Source organism: Mirounga leonina, unplaced genomic scaffold (genome assembly GCF_011800145.1).
Source record: "Mirounga leonina isolate KUSES-001 unplaced genomic scaffold, KU_Mleo_1.0 Mir_151, whole genome shotgun sequence".
NCBI lineage: Eukaryota > Metazoa > Chordata > Mammalia > Carnivora > Phocidae > Mirounga > Mirounga leonina.
This window is the reverse complement of record NW_023270377.1, coordinates 9,268,318-9,287,722: the sequence shown is the minus strand read 5'-3', so window position 1 is coordinate 9,287,722 and position 19,405 is coordinate 9,268,318. Positions and strand designations below refer to the sequence as shown.

Here is a 19,405-nt window from a genome sequence, read left to right as displayed (position 1 = left end):
GAAATGAAAAAAAAAAAAAAAAGCTTGTAGGAAAGAAAAACCAAAATCATTCTAGTGAAGTTAGGAAAGTAGTTATTGAATTACAATGAAGAGAGAAAAAGCAAAAATTTTTAAGTTTTTCTACAGATATAGAGCTAAACACACATGCATCATTATTTATGGAATGTATAAATGGTACTCTATAAGCTGCTCAGCATTTCCTGTGTTCACGTGCTTCATTTTCCCACTGTTTCCAGCCAAAATCTTGTGACTGCAAAAATAAGATGTATAAATGACGGTTCTGGTGTCCTACATAATTAATGACCTTTCTATTCTGGAAAACTCTGGAACATTCTACTTTTGCTAGGGCCTCTGCACATCCCAGAAGCCTGTCACACCAGCATCCTCCGTGCCCTTCCCACCACATTTAAGCCCTAAATGAGATCTCCCTGCATATATCATAGAGTCACCTCTATCTAAGGTTAAGACACAGCTTGAATTTTCTGCCCAGAATCATGTGGAAACCATGTACAATCGTATAGAGGAGGGTCCTTGCCTTCACGACGATGGCCCCTGGAGGCCTGTAGTAACGTCCCTCCGTATGTCCATTACTGAGCACCTGCTGGATTCCAGGGAGAGCCTGCTCCTTCCCTTCTTCCCCTCTTTCTCCTCCGCTCCTTATTGACTCGGAAATATCCTATTTAGCTTCAGAATTACTAAACTAGAAATTCTCCACTGCTGTGAACGTGGGAAAGACTAATGTTGGCAGCTCCATTAAATGCTGATCTGAGCCTCCAGTGCCCATTACAGGAAAGGAAGTTGAGTACAGAGTGAGTTCACTGTTGCTGATGAGTAATAGACAGGCAGGTTTGGCCCAGTTTTCCTGGGGTTATTCTTAGAGGACCAGGAAAAGACAGTCTGCAGGAAGAAACCCACAGGATGGCTCATGATGGTCTGACAGGTGTTGGGGTGATGCCTGACCTGCCCCTTTGTCCTGGAGGTGGTAGCTTCCTGGCCAATTGGCAGTCAAGGCAGTATCAGGGGACCATCTCTTCTAAACCCATTTACCTTACATTCCCTGGAAATAAACAAGGCTGGCAAACGATACCCCGGGATTGAGCGGGTAACTCAGACCTGATTCTGCCCTGAACAGAATTCCCATATGACCCAGAGACTCCATTCCTTACGTAGACACTCAGAAGAACTGAAAACAGAGACTCAAATACTCGTGCACGCGTGTTCTTAGCTGCACTACCACAATAGCCAAAAACAAACTGAATGTCCATCAATAGTAAACAGATAAACAAATTCTGGCATGGCCATACAATGAATGTTATTCAACCATGAAAGGAAGGAAGTACGGACACTGGGAATAACACGGATGAATTGGAAGATGCTATGTGGAGCGAAGGAAGCCCGTCCTCAAAGGTCACAGACTGTAGGATTCCGTTTATATGAAATAGCGAGAATAGGTAAGTCCCTAGAGAGAGAGGCAGACCGGTTGTCACCAGGGGCTGGAGGCAGGAGTGGGGAGTGACTGTCGCACCAGGACACATTTCCTTTTGGGGTGACGAAATGCCCTGAAACTAGATAAAGGTGTTATCAACCAAGAAAAGAGGCAGAGCTAAAATAAAACAAAAGCATTTATTTGGGGTCTCAGAATTGCAATTTGGAGAGTACAGATTTCTGGTAGCAATCCAAATTGTACACCCCCACCCCCCGCCCCCCACCCAGGGAACAAAAGTCAAGGGGTTTTAAAGACAAAAGGGAATGTCCGTCTATGTAGTTTACAAAGAATTTTGATTGATGTTGGCAGAAAACTCATCTAAACAGAGTATAAGTGGTCTCTAAGGTTATCGCTAAGCAAAATCTCTTACTGTAGCAGGGTTCAGGCGTGCAGGCTGAGTCCCTGGAATATTGGCGGTGTGGCCCAGCTCAAAAGCTCCTGCTTCCACCGCTGAGGACAGTGAGGATGTGCACAAGGCCCACCTCCTTAATGGCTTCCTGGCTCCATTTTAAACCCCTGGACATACATGACCATCTCATTCCACCTTTCACAGGTGCTAATTACACATCATTGTAAGTGGACTAAATGCCCCCTGAATTGTTGACCTTACAATGGTTACTTCTGTATCTTAGGAATTTCATCTCAATTAAAAAAAAAAATTGTTTTAAAAATTCTATCACCCCCTGTGCCTGACGTCACTTGCCTCAGAGAAGGACACTTTCCTCTCCTTCTCTGAAGCCCTCCTGTATCTCTCCTGATTCTATCCCCTCCAGGATCTTCATCCATTAGTTATGCCCCACGGACCGCCCTGCCTCATCTTCTAACTGCCTAGTTCTGGCCGATGTCAATACGTCAATGCGATGCATCCTTACCCTAGAAGCAAACACTCTTCCTTTGATTCAATTTCCCACTTAGAGCACCATCCACTCTCTCCCTCCCTTCGGTGCCAAGTTTACCAAAAAGGCAAGGCACACTGCTTACCCAAGCTCTTCCCTGCTGCCTATAATCCGGCTTCCTCCCCACACCAGCGCTGTCCTTCCTACAGCAAGATCCTGGAGTAAATTCTTGCCTCTTCTCCCAGGAAAGCAGGCTGATTGATGTTCTGAAAAGCAATCTGCTCCATTTTCTTGTTATTGTTACTACCTGAAGAGCTTGCAACAATGTTTAATAGAAAGGTTGGTTTTAACCACTTTAGATTTCTGTGATTGTCATTGGCCTGCTTTCATTAATCTTTTTAACGGGATTAGGAAATGCTCTGTTTGTTTTTGATTTGGCTCTTTGCGGAGGCTGACAGGGAAGAAAGAATGGACAAAGAGGCAAGGGAAGGGACTCTGCCTCGGGGACCCCTGTGTGCACCGGGCTGCTGATCTCAAGGTAGGCATGGGTATGGGTGGAACTGGTCTGAGACTCTGGGGGTGAGGGTCAAGAGGCAGACAAAAACGAGGACTTGTCAAATTGGCCTTCAGCAAAGTGACCTAGAGCTGTTACAAAGAAGACATTCAGAGAATCACCCCAGAGGAGAGACAAAAGTTACAAAGTGGTTTTCAAGGTCACGGACAGAAAAGCTGACCTTTCAAATCCAATCTGGAGGTGGTCAGAAAAATAGGTTAAAGGTGCAGAAAGTAAAGAGAGTCCGAAGAGAAAGGTTCAACGCCAAACCTGGACCACGGCAGGGCTTCCTGGACATCTGAGGGGAGGGGCCTGAGACCCTTTCAGGGGGTCCACGAGGCCAAAACTATCTTATAATAATATTAAAATGTGATGTGTCTTTTTCACTCTGTTGAAATTGGTACTAAAGATGCAAAGCAAAGGTGAGAAAAACTGCTCCTGCCTTCACACAAATCAAAGCAGAGACTTTGTGGCAGCAATCAATGCCTCTTCACTGTCATCAGGCATTTGCTAGGGCAAAAAATGCTAGTTTCACTTAGAATGTCCTTGATGAAGACATAAAATTTAAAATTTTATGAAACTTTAACCCTTGAGTGTACAGCTTTTTGACGTTCTCTGTAACAAAATGGGAGGTATGCATAAAGCACTCCCACTGCACCCCCCAAGGTCAGGAGCTGACCTCAAGGAAACACAGAGCACAGTTGTTTGAGTCATGCACTAGCTCACTTTTCACGGAACACCTTTTTTCCTCAAAACAATGACTGACAAACTAGAGTTATTCAGACTTGGCTATTCAGCAAATATTTTCTCTCAAATGAATGAAGTGACCCTGTCATATCAAGTAAAACAACCATTAGTTTTTGTTACCAGGGATAAAATTTGAACTTTTCAGGAAAAATTAGAATTTGGGGAAATTTTTATCTTCCATTATGAACTTGACCAATTAATTCCCAATACTTCAAGACTTTCCTGGTGAGACTGGGTGGTAAAATTAACCACCCATGTGATTTTTTTGTTGTTAACATATAATGAAATGTGTCAACTTTGGAGAGCTCTGTATAACTCCAGTATTTTCCAAATGACCAATGTGTGAAGTTATAAAAACCTATTTAGGGGTAGAAGATCCAAAATGTAAGACATATCAATGAATGGCTAACAGTACAAGAGTTCATTGATATGGTTTCAAATTCCCACATTCAATTAACCTTTAAGAATTTGCCATTTAGGGTGCCTGGGTGGCTCAGTTGGTTAAGCGACTGCCTTCGGCTCAGGTCATGATCCTGGAGTCCCGGGATCGAGTCCCGCATCGGGCTCCCTGCTCGGCAGGGAGTCTGCTTCGTCCTCTGACCCTATCCCCTCTCATGTGTTCTCTCTCTCTCATTCTCGCTCTCTCAAATAAATAAATAAAATCTTTAAAAAAAAATAAAAAAAAAGAATTTGCCATTTATCAAATTTTAAAGTATTATAAGAAAAATATCCAAAATTATCAGCTATTAAAACACTTCTCCATTTTCCAACCAACTATCTGTTGAGGCTAAATTTTCTTTGTACACTTCAATCAAAACAACACATTGTAACAGACTGCATGTAAAAGCAAATGTAAAAATCCAGCCATCTTCCTTTAAGCCAGATATTACAGAGATTTGTTAAAATGAAAACAGTGCTTCTTTTCCCACTAAATTCTTTCTGCTTTGAAAAATGTAATTACTTTTTGGGGTGCATGGGTGGCTCAGTTGGTTAAGCATCTGCCTTCAGCTCAGGTCATGATCTCAGGGTCCTGGGATTGAGTCCCGCATCAGGTTCCCTGCTCAGTGGGGAGTCTGTTTCTCCTTCTCTTTCTGCCCCTCCCCCTGCCTGTGTGCTCTCTTTCTCACAAATAATAAAATCTTTTTTTAAAAAAAGAAAAATATAGTTACTTTTTACTTAAAAGGTGTTAATTTATGTTACCATGCAAAGATGGATTTACTAATTAAATGAAATAATATTTTTAAATTCCTCAGTTTTAATTCAATGTGATAAATATCAATAGATATAACCCAGCAAACCAAAGCTCTTTGGGGTCCTCAGTATTTCCTAAGACTATAAAGGAACCATGAGACCAAAAAGTCAAAAACCACTGGGCGAGGTGAAGCCACACTGTTTTGTAACTAAAACCACAAACACCCCACCCAGGGGACAAATCCTCCAGCAAGTCTGTAACTCGGCAGGCAGAAAATGGGGCCAAGCTCTGAAGAGAAAGCACCAGGAGCGCCAGCAGGGAGCTATTTTTGGACAGAAGGACCAGGAGATCTCCACTAATACCATGAAGGAACCCCCCCCCAACTCTTGCCTGCCATAAAGACATTAGTCACACACCCAGAGCCCACTGGTGTGTCCCTTCATTTTGGGGAAGTTGTACTAACTTACCCCTAACACAGGACTTTCATTCTGAATCCACCTAACACTCCACAACTCAGAAGGATAAGCTGCAAAGCCAGAAGCGATTCTTAAAACCTAAGAGGATGTCACAGAAGGAACAGGGCAAATTTCATCATCAAACTAAAGCTCTAATCTCCTCAGACTTTAGGGCAGAAGATGAGTCCATTTATACTAACACTGTCTTCAGAGCAGCTGCTCAGAACACAAAACCATAGTGGGGAAACAATCAAAGGGGTTTTTTACCCCCTCAAAATCTGAAAGAAGTAGCAACCTGCCTCAAATGGGCACTGGCTAGATATTTAATTAGAGGCTGAGGAGGGTGAGGTAGTTGGGGTGTCCGGGAAGATGTGGGCATCAGGCAAGGCTCACGTTCAGTGATTTCCAGTGCCAGTTTCTGACTTGCAACACCAGGAAAGCAGGGACCGGACCTGCCCTTCATCCTTGTTTTGTCAGAGTGAAGCCCTGTGCCTGATACATAGAGGTGCTCCTGACAAAGGAGGGAACAAAAAATGTGAAAAAATAAATGAATATCCAAGATGAAGAGTGGAAGAAACTCCTTTTGTTGTGAGCAAGCAGAGCTAATGGTTTCAGATCCCTAAAGAAGAGTGACAATGTGCCGCCCCACAGGATGCCCTCCCCAGAAACAGCCGGTTAGCAGCCTCGTTCCTGGAGGTTCACACGCAGCTCGCTGACTTATGGGGTGTAAAGTAGGACATGAGGATGAGTGGTTTTAGGGAGAGGAAAGCACGCTCACCAAGTTCCAGAGTGAGGATTTTCTTCTTGCGGGCATAAAAATCTAGCCAGAGCCTTCTTTTTGTGTTCTACAAGTTATCAACTAAAATCGAAGAATGCTAGTTATCTGTCTCCAATACAGAGTTATGAAATTAGTATCTCTCCTCTTGGTAAAGACCAAGAGTTGTAACCCACAGAGTGCAAAACTCGGGGGCTGAGAAAAACACCTGTTCCGGGAACTTATTTATCGTACAATCATACAATCAGAAGTTTATAATTCCTGTGGATCTAATTACTGCATGATGACTATAGTTAATACAGTATTGTATATTAAAAGTAGATCTTAAAAGTTCTCATCAGGAGTAAAAAAATTTGTAACTAAGTGAGGTGATGGATGGTAACTAAACTTACCAGGGTGATTATTTCACAACATACACCTATATCAAATCATTACATTGTACTCCTAAAACTAATGCAATGTTATATGTCAAGTGTATCTCAATAAAACTGGGGTTGGGAGGGAAGTAATCTAAAACAAAGAACAGTGCCCAGGCTATATGTAAAGGGTCGCAGGCCACACCTATAGGGATTTTCTCTTTCCTTGCTTTCCTGGGTTCACCTGTATTCTGATTTTCTCAAAGTTGGATCTAGAAGAAGAGAGTCCCAGAGAGCTTAGTCCCCTGTATGATGTATGCCTTTGGCTTAGGTCATGATCCCAGGGTCCTGGGATCAAGTCCTGCATCGGGCTCCCTGCTCAGTGGGGAGTCTGCTTCTCCCTCTCCCTCTGCTCTTCCCTTCCTGCTCATACATGCTCTCTCTCTCTCAAATAAATAAAATCTTTAAAAAGAAAAATCACCTCCACTCTCAATTCTTTGACCCTGGAAATGTCACCAGTGATATAATCCTCACCCTAATATATTTGGGATGCCAACAACAAGGCCTCTACAACTGTCTGCTAGGAGGAGGAGATACATTTCAACCTTCTGGAAAATGCTAACACCAAATAGAACCATGACGAAACATCTATCCTTTGGGACATAAATTTACAATTATTTCTTTAAATCATTTAAAGTAGACTCAAATACACTGTCCTGTTTTTGTGTAAGCAATAATAGGATCATCCTCTGTTTTATAACATGAAAGCTTTTTAATTACATTAGTACCAAGAATTATAATTCAGACATGAGTCAATGAAATTCTCAACAGGCTTATCCTTGACCACTAAAAACGTAACAACTGGGATGCACTCACTTTTATGATCTCTGTGCTTAATGTGTTTCTAATAATTATTATTCTATTTTTATTATCCATAAAAGTACTTTCTCTGTCAGAGGTCCACAATGCAGTTTCTGCAAGGAAAATCTGCAGGACAGATCACCCGTCCCTTATTAGCAAATAAAGGTATCTCAGGCACCCTCATTGTGACATTAAGTCCAAAGCATCTATTCTCCAGCTCAAAAATGTTTAATGAGCATTGTCAAGAAGCTCTTTATTCAGTCAAGAAAAAGCCCCGCCTCCTTAGAACAATTTCTTAGAATAAAGTTGTCTCTTTTCTCTGTAACGCTACTAACCACTGCTTCATCAAGTAGTTTCCATCCACTGCTCCTCTCTGACCCTCTCCTGCTGTGTTTCGTTCCCTACTTACAGGAGAGGTGCCCCCACGGTGCAGGCAGCCCATGGGGACCTAACCCCGCCGCACACTGAACAGAACGAGCAGAAAGCAGCTCTACGTCTTGCTTGCCAACTGCTATTTCGATGCCGAGGAAGATACAGCGAACGCCCTTCCTCTGATTCTTTGATGGGCTTCCTGGTCTACCCAATCCCTCACCCCATTTCTTTCTCAGAACCCTACCAGGTCCCAGGCTTTTTGCAAAGCCTCACTAGGGCCTTTGCACTTACACTGATGACGGTGGAAAAATGAGCTCTTGGAGAAGTGATGAATGAAAGAATACGACATCTACTCCTGCCCTCTGGCACGGTGCTACTTCCTAACCTAAAGAGGCGTTCGTTCACAGTTTCCAACCAACAGGAGGATGGCATCAAAGAGCCCATTGGTTCAAATTATTCTGACCTATTTCTTTTTGAAATGAGAGGAAAAGGATTGGCAACATTGCTCAAAATATCCCTAAGGGGTTACTACAACATTCTGGGTCACACTGTCCGTGGGATGGCTTTAGATCAGAGACTGTTTTCCAACTTATTAGTTTATGAAACCAAATTCACCATGTCCTTCCCATGCTCCCATAACCAAACATATAATTCAAATTATAACATCTAACTCGAAACTCAGAGATTTGATTTTCCATCATATTCTTGTTCTTTTATTTATTTTGGCAGTTTTTGAGCATGTCTTATGCAGAAAGCCCCCTGCTGAGTTGTTACAATGGATACAGAAGGAACCAAATAGGCTCTAACAGCAAGGAACTCACCATCTGAGACTCCACTGGGAAGCTCCCTGTGATCCCATATCTGAGTCAGGTATTTCTCTGAGCCTCCAAAAGGCACCTGCAGATCCCTCCCATGGCACACATGGCCCTGTGCTCTGATCCATGATTCATCCAGCACCCCACCCCACAACCGTCCAACTCCTCCTCAGAGGCCACGTCTTAGCTGACTGAATGTGTACTCACCAACACCTGGGGCAGGACCAGGCACAGGACAGGTAATAACTCTGCAGAGAAGTGCATGCAAATAATAACGCACATAAAGAAATACAAGCATAAATCAAAAGTCAAGTGTCTCATTAGAAAACTAAAGTGTCGGGGCACCTGGGTGGCTCAGTTATTGGGCGTCTGCCTTCGGCTCACGTCATGATCCCAACGTCCTGGGATCGAGTCCCGCATCGGGCTCCCTGCTCTGCGGGGGGCCCGCTTCTCCCTCTCCCACTCCCCCTGCTTGTGTTCCCTCTCTCTGTCAAGTAAATAAATAAAATCTTAAAAAAAAAAAAAAAAAAAAGAAAAGAAAACTAAAATGTTGCCAGGCTTGAGAGAGGGAGCTTGCTGCAGGGGGTAGGGACAAATGTCAGAAGGAAGGTTTGGGGCTGAGCCTGAAATATAGTTAGGAAGGTGGGAGGGCAGGAGGCAGAGGGCTGGAGTAGGGGTGGTGCAGCAGCTAAGCATGCCAGATGGAGGGAACAGCATGAGCAAAACCACAGGGAGCTGAAGGAGGAAGCAGGGGGATGCACGGATAGTGAGGGGAGCTGAGGTTCAAGCTGGAAAGGACGTTCATGCATGCAGCTCAGGGCAGGCTACTCACTTTGCCCTGGGAATGATCTGAAATAAGCGAACTTCAGAAATGGGAACTTGTTGGAAGCCCTAATAAAGAGACACATCCTTGGAAATACGAAAAAAAAATATATATATAAGGCAGACAGACTCCTGGAAGAATAGTGTCTCCTACCCAGGCCACATGGGCTCTAGAACAAGGACAGAGGATGTCATCAAGCCAGGGACAAAGCAGCCAGTTAAGGTCAGTGACTTATTTCTAATAAACCAACCCTAACCAGAAGAACTCAGCTGTGAAAACACTAGGACTTCCTGGAGCTTGAGCCTTCGACTTCCAAGAGTAGGGAGGGAGGTAACAGAAGGTTGGGAACTTTCAGGAGCCCAACATGCTAGTGCTCTTCTCATGGACAGGCTGACATCTGGAGACAGAATTAAGCCACAGCCTCCAGAAGGGCTTGGGAATGGCTCTCAGACATGATGCCAAATCATTTATCTCTCAAAACAAAGTCTGAGTAGGTAGCTCCAGTATCCAATTCAAACAGCCTCAGGATGATAGATTCCCAATGCAAGAGCTAGAGAGAATCCTAAGGAACCTCCTAAGAATGGAGACCTGACCCCACTTACTTATCAATACAGACCAGGGCCAACACATAGGAATGCTTTGAGATAAGTATTGAACTATTATATCACCTATCAGCATTTCTCTTTATTAATTCCATGTGACCTTAGCATTATGAACAATGAAATCCTTAAATAAAAAGATGTTGTATATTTGCTTTAGGGAATCAGCAAAAGTAGGGAGATGGTAAGCTCTGCTCCTGAGACTCTACTTCCAGAATGATATTCCATAATCTACTTTCACCAAATCACCTGGCTGGCCAATGAAAGGCATCATAATCTGATTGAGGAGCTTGGAATATGACCTTTTTGTCAGTGCCTCAAGCAAATCTTAGGCAAACTAAAACTTTAAAACTATTCCTTTAACTTTGTGGGCAAGGAACGACACAATTGGGCAGAAAGGAGGCAACAGTGAATCTGAGAAAAAATAGAATCTTGTGATGATGAATTTTATGTGTCAACTTGGCTGAGCCATGGTGCCTAGATATTTGGTCAAATAATATTCTGGATGTTTCTGTGAGGGTGTTTTTGGATGAGACTTACATTTAAATCGGTGGACTTTGAGGAAAGCAGTTTACCCTCAGAGGGTGGGCCTCATCCAATCAGTTGAAGGCCTGACGAGAATGAGAAGCTGACCTCCCCTGAGCAAGAGAGAACTCTGCAGCAGACGGCCTGCAGATTTCATCGCCAACATCAGCTCTTCCTTGTTCACCAGCAGACCCCTTTGCACCAGAGCTGCATCTCTTTCCTGAGTTTCCAACTCACTGGCCTCCCAGTCAGACTTTGGATTCACCAAGACTCCACAATGAGTGGAGTTACAATGAGCTGATTCCTTAAAATAAATCTCCTTAATTCATATATAGAGGATAGGATAAAATATATATATATATATCCTGTTGGTTCTGTTCCTCTGAGAATCCTAATATACAACCCTTGCACTTGAGAGACAGGGTCCATGAAACCTAAGTGGATCTAAGAAAGCTTAAGGCCCATGCCAGCGAAGAGCCTGGACACTTACCTTTAATATATTTAGGGAACTACCAAATAGACAGCAGCCAAACTTGGTGACAGAGTTCAAAGAGAAGCAGTGACCACAGTCAATTGGTTTTTTTTATAAGAATAAAAGATCAGAATCAATCCTTGTAACAAAAGCAGTTTTCAAAAACAGAGAGCTCCTTACCGTGTTACAGTAAACATATAAAAAGACTGGATGGCTCAGGAGGTTTAGCATCTAACTCTTGATTTTAGCTCAGGTCAAGATCTCAGGGTCATGGGATCGAGCCCCACATCAGACTCCATGCTCAGTGGGGAGTCTGCTTCTCTCCCTCTCTCTCTCCATCTCCGTCTGCCCACCCCCCACTTGCACATGCTCTCTCTCGTTCTCTCTAAAATAAAAAAAGAAAAAAAAAAAAAAAAAAAACTTTCTGAGGATGGAGTGCTATCTAAGAGTGGCAAGCTAGAGCTTTACTGCAGACCACCCATCAGCTTGGAATTGTGAAATCGCCTCTGGCCAAAGTACATCTGCCAGAAAAAAGCTCCATTACCAAATGAGAGTAGTATGGGAATCAGAGAATTGCTCTTATTTTGATGGATGATCTAATAAAAAGATATAAAAGTGATTAGAAACAATCACATTAAACCACCAAGTAGAGTTCTTTTTGTTTTGTACTACAGAGAGGATTCTTGCATTGGGTGGAAGACTGGACTATATAACTTCTAAGTTTAGGAAACCATACAAAGAAGGAAACCTGATAGCAACAGTCTTTTATGGCCAGCGAACTATTTTCAAGTCACCACGACAGCCATGACAACAATCACAAAAAGCCCCGGGAAGTCACGTAGACTCAAAAAAGAAGAGCCAACTTTCCATTCCTAATCCTGCCATTGGTAGTGCAACTCCTGCCATGTTTTTGTGAATGGGAGGACTGGCTTCCAGATGGTTCTCTCCAAGATAACAATGTTGCAAGTCTATAAATGGCCATGGTAATTCCAGCCTAGTCATTTGCTTAGCATCACCGGGTGTAATTAGAGTGGCTCAGGTTAAGACGACTGGCCACAATTTCCTTCAGTTCACTAAAGGTAAATGCAGGCTTTGAGAGAAGCAACAACAGAGGCTTTGCACACCTGTGTGGTATGGGGGGTCAGGGGAAAAGGGGGTGGCGGGGCACTCAGAGCTCTTCAAAAGAGCTGGTACCCACAATGAAGCTGTACCTCCTCTAAAATGACCTGCTAAATTTAGCATGGATTCTTCAGGAAGGCTTTTGAGTCCTTTTTGCACGAAAAACAAAGCACTTTGGCAAGGTTTGCCAAGTTACCTGCTAGGTGCTAAATGCTTCAACTGCCTTTTCAATGAGTTAATTCTATACCACCAGGCAGAGCCTCTTAGCAAGAGTTGCCATGCAGATGACACCCATGCAGAGGAGGGGTGTAAGCCAGCGACGTGCATGTTTTAAGAAAACATGGTGGGGGTGCCTGGGTCGCTCAGCTGGTTGAGAGTCCAACTCTTGGTTTTGGCTCAGGTCATGATCTCAGGGTTGTGAGATCGAGCCCCATGTTGGAGAGAACCATCTGGAAACCAGTCCTCCCATTCACAGCTTAGAGCCTGCTTAAGATTCTCTCTCTTCCTCTCCCTCTGCCCCTCCCCACCACACATGCATGCATTCTCTCCCTCTCTCTGTCTCAAAAAAACAAACAAAGGGGTGCCCGGGTGGCTCAGTTGTTAAGCGTCTGCCTTCGGCTCGGATCATGGTCCCGGGGTCCTGGGATCGAGCCCCGCGTCGGGCTCCGTGCTCAGCGGGAAGCCTGCTTTTCCCTCTCCACTCCCCCTGCTTGTGTTCCCCCTCTCGCTGTGTCTCTCTCTGTCAAATAAATAAATAAAACTTTAAAAACAAACAAACAAACAAAAAACAAATCATGGTGACTGCTGTATGGCTAAAAATTTCCCCAGATGGGTCATCCATTGTAAGAGAAAGCACACAAGGGAACAACCACTGTGTCAGTCCCAAATTCCAAGAACAGCCCTCCCTTCCTTGTTTCAGTAATTTCTCTTCCACCACTCTTGTCTTTCTCAGGGCTAATCAGGCCCCAGAAGTGTTCACTGGGAATAATAAGGATGAATTTGGGGAACACCGGTGTGTCTCCTCTTCGCACTTGGAAGGTCTGATGCTCTTCCAGCTGGGATGGTTGTCTTTCCTCGGGCTTGCATGCTTCCTCTCTTCGGGAACATCCTTATCAAATAAGCTCCCCCACTGCTTCCTCATCTTCTCTCAGGTTCTATACCCTCCTCAGCCTTGACTGTCAAAGCAGAACACTCAATATACTTTACTTCTTTTTCCCCCATAAAGTAAATTGATAAATGAAGCTTTCCCTCAGGAAAGAGAGAAAATTGTCCAAGCTGGCCAAGCTGGAAGAAAACCGTATTCACAGGACAGGCTTGGCTTTGTAAAAGAAGTCCCAGGCTCTGCCTCTGGCTTCATGCCAGGCACCATCCCCTGCCCTGGGGGTTTCATTCTGGGTTTGGTTTACATTCGTGTTCCTTTTCAAAGATTTAGCAGAAATTCTTGTTCCACTACTCTCTTCGGGCATTTTGCCCCCTGCAGAGGATATCTCACCAGAAAACGGTATATTTACCCCACCGCAAATTGTACACTTAACACATCAAAATCATGGGTTTTCCAGGATGACCTGAGCAACACTTGAAAGCATCTTCCAACACCTCTCCGACCGTTGCCCCCCTCCCCACTGCACCAAGTTCACACCATTATAACCAGAGGCACTGACATTACCATAAGGAAGCTTTACCAAAGAAAGTTCACCTGTGCTACCCTTCAGATTGGTCTAAAACTGGGGCACCTGGGTGGCTCAGTCAGTTAAGCATCTGCCTTTGGCTCAAGTCATGATCTCGGGGTTCTGGGACCGAGCCCCATGTCTGGCTCCCTGCTCAGCAGGGGAGTTTGCTTTTCCCTCTCTCTCTGTCCCTGCTCCTGTGTGCTGTCTCTCTCTCTCAAATAAATAAATAAAATTTTTTAAAAAATTGGTCTGAAACAAACTATGCTCTTTTGGGACTTGGGGGACCCACTTCACTTTGCACGAACTCCAGTGGACAAATGTGCAGAACAGGGAGAGGGTCAAGGAGGCCTGTGCTCTAACAGAACAGGCCCCCTTGTAAGGGGTGAGTCTCCCTCTCCTGGGATGCTGGGTGGAGCCCAAGTCCACCTGCAAAAGCTGTTTCAATGGAGCCCTCCACCGGGGGGAGTGGGTCTCAGTGGCCAGAGTCCCCTACTGGTCTGCCTCTCAGACTTCTGTCACTCAGCAGAGAACAGGAGGAGGAGCTTACCCTGTCCCTGCCCCTGCCCCAGGCTCATGTGACCTGAGCCCTAAAGAAGAAGGGGCACAGGACTTGGGCCCGCCATAGCATTGATGACACTGGTCCGCAGAGGTCAAAAATAATGTCAGCCTTCTCGACCCAGCCTCTTCTCTGTTCCTTCTCATCCTTCCCTCTTGCTTCTGTTATCAGCACAAGGGAAACGCAGTCTGAGGAGAGGATGATGTAATGACTGGGAAATGAAGGCCTCCGCTTACCTTTTCTGTCGGACATTGATCTTGATTCTGCCACCACCAGATAAAATGACTATTTTTTCTCAAAGCATCTCTACTTTACACCAAAACAAAATCTCGCACTGCACAGACTTATTATCATTACTTTAAAAGTTATACAGAAATTGGGTGTCCATAGGCTGCACACTAATGTATAATTGAAACCAGAAATTTGAAGGGCTTTTTCAGCAAATGCACTTGTTCTCTCCCCTTTCGTTCTTGATAGATAGGCATAGATAGATATTGATAGGTATTGATATACAGATAGAGATACATATTTACGTAAATACAGCTTTTAAAAGCTCCCAGGTATCCCCTTACCTCTGATGGCTTCGTGGTACATTTTCCTTTTCCAGAACACTCCATGTCATTTGCATGGCTCTCCCCCAGCACACAGGTGCTGACCTTCACCACCAGAGTTAGGCGCAAAGCCACAATAGATTTAGTAACAGAATCATTCACAAAACCTAAAAAAAAGGGGGGGGAGACAATAGGAAATATAAAGTAAAACTTCACCAACATTCTTTCTACAAGACTATGAGTTTATTTTCTGCAGCATTCAAGTCTGATGAATAAAACAAAATGTAATATTAGGCAAAGAAATAAAGCATGTGACTAGTGGCCATTCAGACCTCTGGCCTTTCAAGAAAGGCCAAGCGTCATGACAAATATCTAAGGCCCAAGGAAGAGGAGACCAGGCCCTCAGTCATCGCAGTAGATGCTGTTGTTCTGTTACTGCGCATCTCTTCTGGGGGCCATTTTGTCTCTCAATTCCATCCCCGCATTAGCATCTTAGAATTTACTGGTTTTGAGCCCATCTTCTCCCAGGGGGCCACCTGCTCACCCCTCCTGACTCTTCCTCCTCCTGGCTACTTTGGATAGTGACAAGCACTAAATATCTCCCGAGGCCACCCCCCGTACCAGCCTGCCTGAGTGGCTCTCAGTGTCCTGACAGGTGGGTAAGCAGAACAGGAACACATTCAATGATGGGCTTACTGATAAATAGCATACTGCATCATCAGTCTGACTGCATGGTATCAATTAAGTTATGTGATTTAACTATCTAATAAAACAGGGCCAATCATAGTGGAAGATTGATTGAACTATCACTGATGTGTCATATTTACCACCAAATGATCCTGCAACTAGGGCAGCTACTTGTACGTAGGAGTAACAATAAATGTGGAAAAAAACATACCCTCCAACTGAAATGAAGAAATAATACTGTATCTTGCATCAATAATATAATTATTTCACTAAGAGAGTGTCTCTTTTTTCTAACAAGAATATCCATTTATTTATGTATATTTTTTCATTTTTAAATGAACAACCTATAATTAACATATCTATTATCCAGGAGACAGACTCCCGCATTCCCCATAAAAGATGCTTAAGACAAGGTGGTGAAAGTGATTCTAGACATCCATGCCTCTCTGAGCCCCAATTTTCTCTTGTGTTAGAGAAGGAAAATAACCGCAAAATAGGGTGACCATAGAATTTATCCTCAAAACTAGGACTCTTTTCCAATCAAAATGGGAGTGCTTTTATGATTGCAAGTGGACACAGGCATAAAGTGAGACTGTTTCAAATAATGGGACAAAACGGTCACCCTCCTCCTCATGGCCTGAGGAGCACCCAGAGATCAGGAATCTGCAAAGTGTCAAGTATTACATTAATGCCAGGGTTGTTTTTAATAGGTAGATGACAGATTCGAAACAGCAATATAAGATTTAATTCAATCCACAAGCTTTAAGGTTATGATGGATGCTAAAGCAAGTCACAATGCAGAGGAGACACCCTTCAACTTCAATTTGTAATCAGGAGACGAATGTCTCTTGGTGCCTCGGTAAAGACAGGTACTGCAAGTCTCACAAGCAGTGGTATTTTACACCCACAGAGAGCCAATTGCTTTCTTCCTAAGATTTCCTACTGAAAACTTGATCATTCGTTGGCTTTGGGACAGAAGGAAAGCATGGCTCCAGCGAAGGCACGTCCTCTTTAGAGTTTTATACTTCCTCTGTCATGGCTCTGCACTCTGGAGACGCCTCACGCCACCTCCCAGCTGCCTTCACTCATGCCTGGCTCACCCCAACTCTGTAAACGGTTGCCTGGAGTACCCCTCCTCTCCCAACATTATAGCTTGGATCTCACCTTACTCCTGAGCTTTTCCTCAACATTCCACCCCCACTCCAAGCTCTGCCATGTCCACCTGTGCCCGAGGACACACTCTCGTGTACAGGTCCCTGGTTATTCTCTGTCTCAGATGCTCTCTTATCTTCCCACCTTTACTGAAGCTTCCTTAATGGCAAGGGACAAGTCTTCGAGAAGTGGTTGGTAGGAAGGCAAGAGACGGGTACATATATGGCCAAAGCAGCAAAGATAATTCCCTGGGAGGACTTTCCAAAATGTCCTGTCATCCAACATGTCGACTTTAAAAAAAGCAATCACTCGAATGCATAAATTCCTGTTTACTAAAAAATAGTTGCTTATCAATTTATGATTAACCATGATAGAAAAATGGAGCCTGGAACAATGGTGGGATGCTACCAGATTTCTTATTCTAAAAGATATTTTTACACGTAAAATAATGGAGGTAAAATCAGATATCAGAATTTATAAAGGTGTCTTTTTGTGTCTTTGCTTTGTTCTCCAGTTTCATATTAAATTATTGTTAAAAACTGTATCACCTGCCTACTTACTAAGCATTTAGATCACAAAATGCTATGTAATTCCATAGAAGAGGCCTCCCTCTGAAGGTTATTTTAAAAATTCTATTCAACTATTAAATTTACTTAGCCAGTAGTAATTCAAATGAATGGGTAGTTAAAAATATGCATAGTATAGTTTTCTAGATAATTTGCTTCCATTTCCTCAATGAACATTTACTGATCTCACATCTACAAACCAGGCACTCACTTAGATTCCCAGATTACAAAGATGGCACACTCTTTGTTTCTATTGCACCCAACTGAGTCAAGAGCAGTGATCCTTAACCAGTTTTGAAACCAGAAGCTTCATAATTTCGCAGGGGCTTTTTCCAAGTACATACTGCCAGGCTCCAACACAAGTGCTTTGGAAGCAATGGTTTGGGATGGGCCTTTGGCAGGCGTGTTTTTAAAAGACCCCCTAAGCAATTCAAACATTGTTTCCAGTTAAGAACCACTGGCCTGGTCAAGGAACATAAGTAATATTATACCACCTGGAATTAGAGGCATGCATTTGAGCCTCTGAAAGGCTTACACATCTATTTTTGAAAGTCTAGGAGACTCTGTGTTATTTAGACAATCTTTATACTCTCTAGCTCATCATAAGTCTCTAAAGTTCTTGGAGACAACTCTGATAAAGGTTTCTATATTAGCTTTATTTGCTCCATAAGACTATGAGTATTTTGGCCCTAAAATGCTTTAGTAAACTATTAAAGAAATCAATCTTTGCAACAGTGTGTCACATATTACTATGTAATTCCTAATTATGTCAACGAATTCCCCAAAGTAAGTCAAAAGGATATGCATGTTATTTTCAGCAATATACTGCTCACACGATGAGAACGTTGCCTGGTGGCCCCTTCCAGGTAAGAAAGTAATTTCAGTAAGTTGTTGGCACCTCCCTTTGATCATGTCTCAGGGAAAATGCTTGGAGCTGCTCATAATGAAAAGTAATACTGTCCAATTTAACTTTCATCAAACTGCAGCTGGGTTAGAGCAAAGTAGCCCTCAGGAAATCCCACATGCCAAGAGCAGGAACTGCACCCTTTACAAAGGGGCAGCAGGAAGAATCTGAAATGAAATAGAACTCATTTTTTTAAAAAGAATTTCTTTATGGCTTTGTAAGTAATCATTTGAAAGTTGTTGAAAAGCCAGTGTGGTTTCTTTAACACAGCACTCAAACTGATGGGCACTTCTAACACACTTACAAGAAATCCAGAGCAAATGGTCACTACTTTTTCTCTTCCTTAATAACAGGAAATCAATATACACAGCATAATTCTTGATACAGACCTACATAGAAAAGTTTGTCCTCATATTCAGAATTCTAAGATCCATAGACCAACTAATCAACTGGAGACAAAAACTGACAAAGTAGGAACGAGGAGGACACTCCAGTTCTGTTTCTAGAGCTGCCTCAGAATGGGCTTTTGTCGACATGGGCATCTTCTACGGTCCTTCCAAAAACTACAGAACTGCTCCCACACAGCAGGCCATGGCGGCACTCCAGCTAAAGTCTGGTTTAAATTAACAACAAGCAAGGGAAAGAGCAAGATGAGATTTATAAAGAAGGGAGAAGGAGGGGAAGGAGGCAAGGAGGGAGGAGATTTAGAAAGAAAGGAGGAAGGAGGGAAGGAGGAAGGAAGACTGAATAGGAACAACAAAGCGTGAGACAGAAAATGGATGAGATCCCAGGAAAAGAGACACTAACACAGGAACACAAAGAAAGCAGAAATGGAGAAAGAAGACGGAGGCTCTCCATCCAAAGTTTCAGGGGCTCTCCCACCTCTGGTCACATTTTCTCACCCTCTCATTCTCATGAGAAAATATATTCTTCATTCCAACCACAACAAATGTAAGACTAGAGTTCTTTGAAAATGTTCATGAATAAACATACATTTAAATCATCGTTGTGTACAGTCCAAGTCTATGATTCTGACTATGAGGCAAAAATATTGAGTCACTTTACATGGACAGATCGTGCGCTCCAGTGAGTAAACTGGCACGGTGGCGTGGGTGGGACGGACAGCAGCATGGGGACAGAGGGAAGCTGAGCTCATTCGTTCAGTGTTCAGCAGATGCTTATCCAGCTCTAAGTAAGAGGCTGCTTTTAGGGTGGGCTCCAAAGGCTGAGAAACAGCCAGCAAAGAGAGCCGAGGAGGTCATATGTCACAGGAAGGAGGAGATCATTGTCCCACGGATGAGGAGGACATGTGTCCCATGGATGAGGAGGTCAC

The 19,405-nt window shown here is 43.5% G+C and overlaps 1 protein-coding gene across 1 annotated transcript in view; it reads right to left on the bottom strand.

The window, feature by feature from the left end:
- Nucleotides 1–19,405, bottom strand: part of DNER (delta/notch like EGF repeat containing) — a 171,572-nt gene that overhangs the window by 122,408 nt on the left and 29,759 nt on the right. Inside the window, exon 4 of the mRNA XM_035006941.1 lies at nt 14,785–14,930. Coding sequence (XP_034862832.1) covers nt 14,785–14,930 — 146 coding nt within the window. The remainder of the gene's footprint in view (nt 1–14,784; nt 14,931–19,405) is intronic.